The sequence below is a fragment of the Jaculus jaculus genome, chromosome 10 (genome assembly GCF_020740685.1).
Source record: "Jaculus jaculus isolate mJacJac1 chromosome 10, mJacJac1.mat.Y.cur, whole genome shotgun sequence".
Lineage (NCBI taxonomy): Eukaryota > Metazoa > Chordata > Mammalia > Rodentia > Dipodidae > Jaculus > Jaculus jaculus.
Window position 1 is genome coordinate 21,745,350 of NC_059111.1, and position 12,356 is coordinate 21,757,705.

The 12,356-nt window shown below is 46.4% G+C and overlaps 1 protein-coding gene and 1 pseudogene across 1 annotated transcript in view; one reads left to right on the forward strand and one right to left on the reverse strand.

Moving 5' to 3' along the window:
- Edc3 (enhancer of mRNA decapping 3) overlaps positions 1–12,055 on the reverse strand; it is a 50,624-nt gene extending 38,569 nt beyond the window's left edge. The window contains exons 1-2 of the mRNA XM_045160180.1: positions 11,991–12,055; positions 3,843–4,053 (exon numbers count right to left, since the gene is read on the reverse strand). Of these exons, the coding sequence (XP_045016115.1) occupies positions 3,843–4,006 (164 nt within the window). The 5' untranslated portion in view covers positions 4,007–4,053; positions 11,991–12,055. The remainder of the gene's footprint in view (positions 1–3,842; positions 4,054–11,990) is intronic.
- Positions 498–973, forward strand: LOC105945085 (annotated as a pseudogene).
- Positions 12,056–12,356: the final 301 nt, after the last annotated feature.

The window sequence follows — 12,356 nt, forward strand, 5'->3', positions numbered from 1 at the left end:
GCCTGGGCTAGAATGGGGCCCTTCCATTAAAAAAAAAAAAAATTAGGGCTGGAGAGATGGCTTAGCGGTTAAGCACTTGCCTGTGAAGCCTAAGGACCCTGGTTCGAGGCTCGATTCCCCAGGACCCACGTTAGCCAGATGCACAAGGGGGCGCACGCGTCTGGAGTTCGTTTGCAGTGGCTGGAGGCCCTGGTGCGCCCATATTCTCTCTCTCTCTCTCTCTCTCTCTCCCCCTCTGCCTCTTTCTCTCTCTGTCACTCTCAAATAAATGAACAAAAATGAACAAAAAAATTTTAAAAAAAATTAAAAAAGGAAGCGGGGCATGGTGGTGCATGCTTTTTATTCCCAGCATTTGGAGAGGCAGACATAGACGGATCACCATGACTTCAAGGCCACCCTGAGATTGCATAGTGAATCCCAGATCAGCCTGGGTTAGAGTGAGACCCTTCCTCACTGGCCCCCACAAGAAAGGAAAAAGCAGTGGCACCAGACCCAAGATGGCAGCCAGCAGGAGGCTGATGAAGGAGCTTGAGATCTGCAAATGTGCAATGAAAAACTTCCGTAGCGTCCAAGTTGATGAAGCTAATTTATTGATTTGGCAAGGGCTTACTGTTCCTGACAACCCTCCATGTGATAAGGGGCCTTCAGAATTGACATCAGCTTTCCAATAGAGTAGCCGTTCTAGCCACCGAAGATCACATTTCAAACAGAGACCTGTCTCCGGAACACTGATGAAGACGGCAGGTCTGCCTGCCCGTAACCAGCGCTGAGAACTGGAAGCCAGTGGCCAAGACTGACCAGGTGACCTAGTCCCTCACAGCACTGGTGAGTGACCCCAGCCTGACCACCCCTCCAGGCTGGCCTACCTGAAGAGTACCCTAAAGACCGTAAAATATTCCGTAAGAACGCAGAAGAGTTTACAAAGAAATGTGGAGAAAAGCAACTCTGCCGTGAGAGATTCCAGCAAGTGTGAACAGGGACCCGCAGTGCATTCAGACCCCCGTGAAGCAGGACTGTGGAAAACTGACACGTGCCATCACCTGGCGTTGGCTTGTGGCAGTTACTCACTTTCTACAGTTTTCTTAATCAAAAGTGGTCTGGGTAACCTGTAAAGAAAGGATTAAAGATTTCAGATGTACTTTTTTTTGGTTTTTGAGGTAGGGTCTCACTCTGGAATTCACTATGTATTCTCAGGGTGGCCTTGAACTCACAGCGATCCTCCTACCTCTGCCTCTCGAGCCCAGGCTGACCTGGAATTCACTATGGAGTCTCAGGGTGGCCTTGAACTCTCAGTAATCCTCCTACCTCTGTCTCCCAAGTGCTGGGATTAAAGGTGTGCGCCACCACGCCCGGCATCCTGGTTTTTTGGTTTTTTTTTTTTTTTTGGTGGAATGGGTGGAAGGGTCTCACTCTGGCCCAGGCTGACCAGGAGTTCACTATGTAGTCTCAGGGCAGCCTCAAATTCATGGCAGATTGAAAAAAAAACAAAAAAAAGGCCGGGTGTGGTGGCGCGATCCTTTAATCCCTGCACTCGGGAGGCAGAGGTAGGAATGGCCTGAGTTCGAGGCCACCCTGAGACTACATAGCCTGAGCTAGAGTCAGGCTTTACCTCAAAAAACCAAAAAAAAAAAAAAAAGGCTGGGGTAACAGCTTAGCAATTAAGGCGCTTGCCCGCAAAGCCAAAAGACCCAGGTTCAAGTCCCCATGGCCCACGTAAGCCTGATATACAAGGTGGCATGTGCGTCTGGAGTTCATCTGCAGTGGCAAGAGGCCTTAGTGCATCCATTCTCTATCTGCTTCTTTCTCTCTCTCTCTCTCTCTCACTCACTCACTCACTCACTCTCTGAAATAAATAAAAATGAAAAATATTTAAAAATTTAAAAAAAGTGAATGTGGAGCTGTGAAACAATAAAAGGTTTCTGGATACCTTATTACCAAAAACGAATTCAGAATCTCATGTGCAATGAACCTGGCAGGTCATCCATGCTGCACCATGTGACTTTCCCGCAGCCCTGGTTCAACACAGTGACCGCACTCGGCACTGTGCCTGCCGTCACGTCGTGACGCACAGCACCAACAGACCCTGCCTGAACCCCCCTGGCCCAGATCTGAGACTGTCAGCAGGCATTCGAATGAGAGCAGAATTGAGATACTGCCAGTAACTTCGGCAAGTAGGTCATCAGTAAGAACGGCAAGGGCTAACCCAGGATGACGACAACAGAAAAACACAAACACAAGGGACTAGGAAAGGAAGGGAGTGAGGCAGACCGTTGCTCTGAAAGAGACTGAGGATACAAAGGAGAGGGCTGAGAAGGCAATATCTAGTGGCAAAGGCAAGATGGGGAGGGGTGATTTTCACATGTGGAGGAGGGTGTTGCCAGGAAATGTCAGAATGCACACAGGCGGCTTGGAGGAGGGGCTCGATGAAGGCAGAAAGAGTACATCTCAAGCATATAAGAAAAAGCTAGCCCCTTGGGCTGGAGAGATGGCTTAGCGGTTAAGGCACTTGCCTACGAAGCCTGGGGACCCAGGTTTGAATGCCCAGGACTCATGTATGACAGATGCACAAGGCAGCACATGCGTCTGGAGTGCGTTTGCAGTGGCAGGAGACCCTGGCGCACCCATTCTCTGCCTCTGCCTCTTTCTCTCTCTCAAATAAATAAATCAATAAATTTTTTTTGTTTATTTTTAATTTATTTATTTGACAGTGACAGAGAGAGGAAGAGACAGAGAGAGAGAGAGAGAATGGGCGCGCCAGGGCCTCCAGCCACTGCAAACAAACTCCAGATGTGTGCGCCCCCTTGTGCATCTGGCTAACGTGGGTCATGGAGAATCGAGCCTTGAACCAGGGTCCTTAGGCTTTGCAGGCAAGCGCTTAACCGCTAAGCCATCTCTCCAGCCCCAATTTTTTTTTTTTAAAAGCTAGCCCCAGCACTAGGGCTACTTCCACAGAGACCACGAAGATAAGCAGCTAAGAAAAATATAGAAAAAGTTGTGTAGATGTAGAGAGAAATATGCTTTTAAAAAAAAAAAATCAAGGAAGCTCTCAATTGAGAGCCTTTTTTTTTAAAGTCTTTTTGGTCCATTAGTATAGGAGGCTACCTACCAAACTGATAAAATGAGGAATGTGAAGACACAAGTGAACATGAGATGCATGGGCCAATATTAAGAAAAGACTCCTTCTTCTTCTTTTTTTGTTGTTTTTTTTTGTTTTTTTGTTTTGGTTTTTCAAGGTAGAGTCTCACTCTAGCCCAAGCTGACCTAGAATTCACCATGTAGTCTCAGGGTGGCCTTAAACTCATGGTGATCCTCCTACCTCTACCTCCCGAGTGCTGGGGTTAAAGGCATGCACCACAGCACCTCACTTAAAAAAGGCTCCTTGTAACTAAAGACTTTAGTTACTGGGAACAGTGTGCTTTTGGAGAGAAATAATACAAATCTATAAAGAAAAACACATACCTGGATGGGAAAAATTTAAGAAGAACCTTTGATGTGGGGAAGCACAAAATAATAAAAAAAAACAAGACAATTTAAAAGTATGAGAGAAAAAGTTGTGCTAAATTTACGTAAGGTACGATTGTGTGCTTCACAAAGACAACAAACTAATGTCACAATCCCTGACTCATTAGCTGAAAGCTCATTACAACACGTCTTGGCTGAGAACAGCAGCGTGACGCTAAGACGCCAGACTACAAAATCTCACTTGACAAGACTTGGCTCACAGGGGACCCCAACCTAAGAAACCTAAGAAACCTAAGAAACAACCTAAGAAACTACGGGCAGTCGGACCTCATCTGGAGCACCACAGGCTACCAGGCTCGATAGGAAGTCAGGGTACTCACCTGAAGGTGACTTCTGGCACAAGACACTTCACTCCATTGTGGAAAGGCCGGGTGAGAGAAATGGTCTGGCTGACCTGGTCCACTGCTGACACTCTTCCTTGATAGACACCCAAGCTTTCTCCACAGTTGATGGACACGATACTGCCCAGCCAATCCGTAGCCATGTTTCAGAAGCGAGACCACCGTGATGAGAAGGAACCATTCAACGTACCTTGAAGAACAATTTTTTAAAAATTCAACAAATATTATGCCAGGCTGTGTACCAAATGCTGCTAGATAATTTTTTGCCACTAACTGAAATAATATAACATTAAAAAAATAAGCCAGGTGTGGTGGTACCAGCACACTTTTAATCCCAGCACTCAGGAGACAGAGGTAGGATGATTACTGTGAGTTCAAGGCCAGCCTAAGACTACATAGTAAATTCCAAGTCAGCTTGGGCTAGAGCGAGACCCTACCTCGAAAACAAATAGAGATGGCTCAGGGTTTCTTTGCAAAACCTGATGGCCTGGGTTCTATTCCCCAGTACCCACATAGAGCCAGATGCACCAAGTCGACAGCCAGCATCTGAAGTTCATTTGCAGCAGCAAGAGTTCCTGGCACAGCCACTTCACTCTCTGTCTCTTTCTGCTTGCAAAAAATATATATATATCTAAACGTTTTCAATAGGAATATGTATACTAATAAAGAATATTATACCTTGTTGCTACTGTAAAGTGCACACATTACGGATACTACTGAACAAACATCAAACCTCTCAAACTGTAACTTGGTTATATTTTAGTAAATCTGTCATGGAAATTCTTTCAAAGAGAATAATCAGGGGTTGTGATTTACTGGTAGAGTATTTGCCTTGCATACACGATTATAATCCCTGCACCACCAAAAAGGAAGGGGGACTGGTGAGATTGCTTAGTGGTTAAGGCTCTTGCCTGCAAAGCCTATGGGCTCAGGTTCAATTCCCCAGTACTCACATAAGCCAGATGCACAAGGTGGTACATGCATCTGGAGTTTGTTTGCAATGGCTAGAGGCCTTGGCACATCTGTTCTCTCTTCCTCTCTCTCAAATAAATAAATAAAATAGCTGGGCTTGGTGGCACACGTCTTTAATCCCAGCACTTGGGAGGCAGAGGTAGGAGGATCATCAAGAGTTCAAGGCCACCCTGAGACTCCATAGTGAATTCCAGGTCAGCCTGAGACAGAGTGAGACCCTACCTTAACAAACAAACGAAAACAAACAAATAAATAAATAAAATAAAATTCCAGGTCAGCCTGGGCTAGAGTGAGAAACTACCTCAAAAATAAAAATATTTTTAAAAAAATAAGAAACTGGACACACAAAAAGCCAACTGAAGGCCCTACACTTAAAAAAACTACAGAATATTCACTCAAGTCCACATGGAATTTTCACTGACATACACTGGATCTTAAATTAGTATTAATATGTTTCAAAAAGCCAAAATCAAGGCATATTTTCTTCCCACAAGAGAATAACTTTGAAATTGATAACAAGATATGAGAATAAACCCAAATATTTACAAGTTAAGATATTTTCATAATGTTTTCATTTGAGAGACAGGCAGAGAAGTGATTGAGTTGGACGAGCCATGACCACCTGCCACTGCAGGCCAACTCCAGACACATGTGCCACTTTGTACATCTGGCTTTATGTGGGTAATGAGCTTTGCAATCAAGCTTGCTTTGAAAGCAAGTGCCTTTAACCACTGAGCCATCTTTCCAGCTCAAAATATTTTTAAATAAACTATGGTTAAAGAAAAAAAATCAGAGGTTAGAAAATACCATAAACTCCAGCTGGGCATGTGGTGCACACCTTTTAATCCCAGAACTCTCGAGGCAGAGGTACAAGGATCACCATGAGTTCAAAGCCATCCTGGAACTACGGAATGAGTTCTAGGTCAGCCTGGGCTAGAGTGAGACCCTGCCTTGAGAAAAATTAAAACTCATTCTGTAGCCCTAAACTGGCCTTCAAGTCACAGTGATCCTCCTACCTCTATTTCCTGATAGCTGGAACTAAAAGTATACACCACCAAACTGGGATAAAAATTCACAATTTTAAATGTTTCTATTAGAAAGAAAAGATTTTGGAGCTGGAGGGATGGCTTAGGGGTTAAGGCATTTGCCTGCAAAACCAAAGGACCCAGGTTCGATTCCCCAGGACCCAAGTTAGCCAGACACACAAGGGGGCACACACATTTGGGAGTTCACTTGCAGTGGCTAGAGGCCCTAGCGTGCCCATTGTCTCTCTCTCTCTCCCTCTCTCCCTCTTTCTCTGCCAAATAAATAAATAAAAATAAAAATAAAAGATTTTGAATGCCTTCATCATAAATGATAAATGTTTGAGGAACTATATATGTTTACCCTAACTAAATTTACACAATACATAAATGTAATGAAACATAACAATAACCATAAATGGGCCTTTTTTTTTTTAAGGCTGGCTCTCACAATTCCAGGCTAGAACTCATTCTGTAGCCCCAGGATGGCCTTGAACTCACAATGATCCTCCCATATCAGCCACCTTAGCAATAGGACTGAAGACATGTACCACCATGCCTGGCTTATAATTTTTATTTTTGTGTATGCTTGTGTGGTGTGTATGCATGTGTGTAGATGCACGTGTGTGCACATGCATGTGGAGCCCAGAGGCTGACATCAGGTGTCTTCCTCAAGAGCTCATCCACCTTATTTATTGGGGCAGGGTCTCTCACTTGACCCAGGGCTTGCCAATCTGGTTAGTCTAACAGATCCCGTCTTGACTTCCCAACTGCTGAGATTATAGGGGACCACCATATTTGTCTAGCATTTACTTGAGTAAGTTACTGGATTCAATTCCCCAGTACCCATAAAACCAGATGTACAAAGTGGTGTACGTATGTGGAGTTCATTTGAAGTGGCAAGATGCTGTGGCATGCCCCCTTCTCCTCTACTCAGAAATAGATAGGTAAAAATATTAAAACACACACACACACAAATCAACCAGAATTCCTGCTGAGCTGGGTGTGGTGGCGCACTCCTTCAATCCCAGAAATCAGGAGGCAGAGGTAGGAGGACTGCTGTTGGTTCGAGGCCACAATGAGACTACATAGTGAATTCTGGGTGAGCCTGGGCTAGAGTGAGACCCTACCTCAAAAAACTTCCAGCTGAAGGGTCAGGGATGTGACTCAATGAACCAGCTAGGCTTAGCATGAGGCCCAGGGACCAACCCCAAGAACTGCCCTCCAAACCTAAGTAGATGAATAAATAAATAAATACCAGCTAGCCTTTTTATTTTTTTAATATTTTATTTCTATTTATTTATTTATTATTATATATATACATTTTCAAGGTAGGGTTTCACTCTAGCTCAGGCTGACCTGGAATTCACTATGTAGTCTCAGGGTGGCCTCGGAACTCACGGTGATCCCCCTACCTCAGCCTCCCAAGCGCTGGGATTAAAGGTGTGCGCCACCATGCCCAGCTATTTTAAAAAATATTTTATTTTTACTTACTTATTTTAGAGAGAGAAAAAGAGGGGGGGGAGGGAGGGAGGATGAAAATGGGCATGCCAGGGCCTCCAGCCACTGCAAATAAATTCCAGACTCATGTGCCACCTTGTGCATCTGGCTTATGTGGGTACTGGGGAATCGAACCTGGGTTCTTCAGCTTTGCAGGCAAGTACCTTAACCACTAAGCCATTTCTCCAGCCCAGCTACTCTTTTTTTTTTATTATTTTTTATGCTTATTTTTATTTATTTGAGAGCGACAGACACAGAGAAAGACGGATGGAGGGAGGGGGGGGGAAGAGAGAGAGAGGGAGAGAATGGGCATGCCAGGGCTTCCAGCCACTGCAAACAAACTCCAGACGCATGTGCCCCCTTGTGCATCTGGCTCACGTGGGTCCTGGGGAATCAAGCCTCGAACCTGGGTCCTTAGGCTTCATAGGCAAGCGCTTAACTGCTAAGCCATCTCTCTAGCCCAAGCCCAGCTACTCTTTTTTTTTTTTAATTTTTTTTTTATTTCTTTTTTTTGTTCATTATTTATTTATTTATTTGAGAGTGACAGACACAGAGAGAAAGACAGATAGAGGGAGAGAGAGAGGATGGGCACGCCAGGGCTTCCAGCCACTGCAAACGAACTCCAGACGCATGTGCGCCCCCTTGTGCATCTGGCTAACGTGGGACCTGGGGAATCGAGCCTCGAACCGGGTCCTTAGGCTTCATAGGCAAGCGCTTAACCGCTAAGCCATCTCTTCAGCCCCCAGCTACTCTTTTTAAAGAAAGTTTAAAAATAATTCTAAGACATATATGGGATGGTAAAGCATTGTTTTACACAGTCATATTTTAAGATTCACAAGAAAGCTATAGAAATTAAGAACCCTCTTCCTACGCACAATGACAGCATCCTAAGCACTCTACTCACACACATCAAGCTTCCTTGTCCAGAACTTTGCATCAGCTAGTTTTTCCAGAAGCCACCTGCCCTAGATATGAATGGTCACTTCTTTATCTGCTAAATTCTACTGCTGAAGAAAGGCCTTTCCTGGCTATCCACCTAACACAGCTACTCCTCTCTTTCTAACTGTCCACCTTTTCATACTTTAGTCACCAGGCTTGGTGACAGATTCTGAGTCTGTCAAAAATGAGGAAAAGAATGATGTAGTGGGAGACCCAACATTCTGCTCTGGCCACCGACTCCCACCAAGAGAGCACACGGACATACACGTGCACACACCACACAAACATTACACACACACACAAACACGAGCAAGAACAACACGATCATCACACTAACAAACCTGAGTTTTGTTTATATTGTGGGCCACCGCACAATAATACAGCAAAGAACCTTGTCTGTTTTCTTCAGGTAACAAATGGATGGAGAATGGAAGAGGAATTCATTATTCAATGAGTTAATGTGACACAATGTGACAGAAGTTAACTGCTCAAAATCTGGATTATCTACAAATACCTAAATTCCTTAATCTTCTTGAAAGTAGTTCAATATCCTAGAGAGATAGCTTAGCAATTAGGGCACTTGCCTACAAAAGACCCAGGTTTGATTCCCCGGGATCCATGTGAAGCCAGATGCACAAGGTGGCACATTGTCTAGAGTTCCTCTTCAGTGGCTGAAGACCTTGGTGCATCCATTCTCTCTATCTGCCTCTTTCTGTCTCTAAAATAAGTTGAAATATTAAAACACACAAACACTAGCAGGACATGATGGGGCATGCCTTTAATCCCAGCACTCAGGAGGGTGAGGGGCTAAGGCAGGGCAATCAACGTGAGTTTGAAGCCAGCCTGAGCTACAGAATGAGTTTCAGGTCAGCCTGTGAAACACTGCCTCAAACAAATAAACAAAACCCATGCAAAATCCTATGTGGTATAACTTCCCTACTCACGGAAGCCAAGAAATAGCGAGCACATGAATGTCAACATGTGTTACGCAGAAAGTCAAACACTGGCTCTGTGTTTTTCATGAAACTTTTTGAAACAGAATTTCAAGCTCTTTTCAAATACTAACTTTGGACATAAAATGTTGAGTCCAAAAGAAGAAAAAAAAGGACAAAAGAATATATATAAAGGAGCAGTTATTAAAAAACAACTCCTATAGTGAAAAGAGTTTGCCCGTAGAAAATGCAAAGCATAAATCTCTAAAGATCAATTGAACTTATAGTTCTCTACTGAACTAATCAAATATCAAATAATAAGTCGGGCATGGTGGCACATACCTTGAATCCCAGCACTCAGGAGGCAGAGGTAGGAGGATCGCTGTGAGTTCCAGCCCACCCTGAGACTACATAGTGAATTCCAGGTCAGCCTCAGCTAGAGTGAGACCCTTCCTCAGGAAAAAAAAAAAAGTGCTGAGATTTCAGAAAACACCATCACACTTGGTGCTCCATCAATCATCACAATCTACCCGAGAAGCCACTATGTCCGTCCCCCCCCCCCAACATAAAGGCACTGTTATTCTGACACCATGAAAGCCTTTTTTTTTTTAACTCCATAAAAGATAATCATAAAGTGTTTGGTTTAACTCTGAAATTCATCCCTTCTTAATAAAAAGGTGGGGTTGGGCTGGAAAGATGGCTAAGTGGTTAAGGCACTTGCTGGCAAAGCCTAAGGACCCAGGTTCAATTCCCCAGTATCCACATAAGCCAGATGCACAAGGTGGCGCATGCGTCTGGCATCTGTGGGGGCTGGAGGCCCTGATGTGCTCACTCTCTATCTGCTTCTTTCTCACTTTCTTTTTCCTAGCAAAAGAGGGGCTGGGGAGGTAGCTCAGTTGCTAGGATACTAGCATACCCGAAGACCTGGGTTCTAGCCCCAGCACAGCATACACTGGGTACGGTGGTGCATGCCTGCAATCCAGCTCTCTGGAAGTAGAGGCAGACATTCTAGTTCATCCTCAATACCACAGCAAGTGGGAGGAGCCTGGGCTACAGGAGACCTTGTCTCAAAAGAAGAAAAAGTGAATTCTTTCTCATGTCAACTATACTAGGCAAGTACAACTGAATATACTTAGCCTTTCTACCTCGATCAACAAATGGGTTAATAACAGTTATGGGCTACTTCGAATGATTAACATTTTTTTTTGTTCATTTGTTTATTTATTTATTTATTTATTTGAGAGCGACAGACATAGAGAGAAAGACAGATGGAGGGAGAGAGAGAGAATGGGCGCGCAGGGCTTCCAGCCACTACAAACGAACTCCAGACGTGTGCGCCCCCTTGTGCATCTGGCTAACGTGGGACCTGGGGAACCGAGCCTCGAACCGGGGTCCTTAGGCTTCACAGGCAAGCACTTAACCACTAAGCCATCTCTCCAGCCCAACATTTTTTTTTGTTTGTTTGTGTGTACACAAGGTGGCTTGGTATGTGAGCCAGTGTCTTACAAGATACCAGAACTGGGCTGGAGAGATGGCTTTTCCTGCAAAGCCTAACCACCCAGGATTCTATTTCCCCAGTGCCCACATACAGCCAGATGCACAAGGTGGCTAGAGGCCCTGGCATGCCCAGTCTCATTCATTCATTCATTCATTCATTCTCTCGCTCTCTCTCCTCTGTGTATCTGCGCGTAAATAAATAAATAAAATATTTGTTTAAAAAAAAAAAACCTCAAAGTCAGTCATTTACATTGTGGGGAGAACCTATATATATATATTTATGACAGGCAGTAGACTTGATTGAGTTTGGTCTGTGGCTAGGGGAGAGAGAGAAAAAAACAAAACAAAACACTGAGAGTAACAAGTCCCATCCTTAACTACAGGAAATTAAGACTCAACCTCTGCAACCGGGAGACTGAAAAGTCAACATGGACTATTTCTTCCACACACAGGACACATTAACTACCACACAAATCAATCCCTTATAAATGCAATTATCCCAGAAGGGCTGGGCGTATGTAATCCCAGCACTTTGTGTGTGTGGGGGGGCGGAGGGGGTGCAGGTAGGAGGATCGCGGTGAGTTCCAAGTCAGCCTGGGCTACAGCGAGACCCTACCTCGCAAAACCAAAATCCTACCTACATCTATGTACCAATACCTGTCTCTAACTCTATATTATCTGCGCTGCATCTATCTAAATCATCTCCATCTCTCTTTCTCTCTCTCTCTATGTATATATATATATATATATATACAGACATAGATCTCGGGAGGAGAGCTGATAGCAAGAACCGCAGCAGGGCACGGAGGGGAAGGAAGGGGCGGGTTCGGCAGCTGTGGCCCTGGCACACGTACCAACTTCTCAGCCTCCCTCCCAACACCCCAGTTCACCAAGCGGCCCCGGCCGGCGACGGGCAGAGGAGACACCGAGCGAGCGAGCGAGCGGTCACCATGCGCGCTGGCCCGGGCGCTGGGGGGCACCGAGCGGGCCGCAGCCGCCTCGCATCGCTCCGGGTCCCCGAATTCCCGGGGCAGACGGGGAGGGGATATCCCCATGCACCTGCTCCTATCCTCACCCGAAGGACACCCCCCTACACACACACACACACACACGCACGCGCGTACCCCGATCCACACCCGCCCACACGAACGTCTCCCAGGCCCGGAGCCCCGCCTCCGAGAAGCACCGGGCCCGGGCACCGTCCACCCCGGAAGCCCCGTCCGCGGGCGCCCACGAGCCGGCCGCCGCCCCGCGCCCGGGCCCACCTCCGCGCCGCCGTCCCCGTCCTCGTCCTCGTCCCCGTCGTCGTGCTGCTCGCGGTCGCGGGGGTCGCGGTCGTCGGGCCGCGCCTGCTCCGCACGCCCTCCGGGCCGACCCCCCGCTCACGCCGAGGCACCACCGAGGGGCTGCGGACCCGCCCCCGCGAGCCGGAAGCGCCCCCGCGTTGCCACGCCGCCGTCCTGAGGTCACTTCCGTCGCCACTTCTTCTCCCGGAGGTGGACGGCGCGGGGGGTGGGGGGGGGACATCGGGGTTCGTCTCGTTTCGATTACTAGGTGGCGTCCTGTTGAGAAGCCCCCTCCCCACCTTCTCCGGGCGTGGTGGCGCACGCCTTTCATCCCTGCAGCCGGGA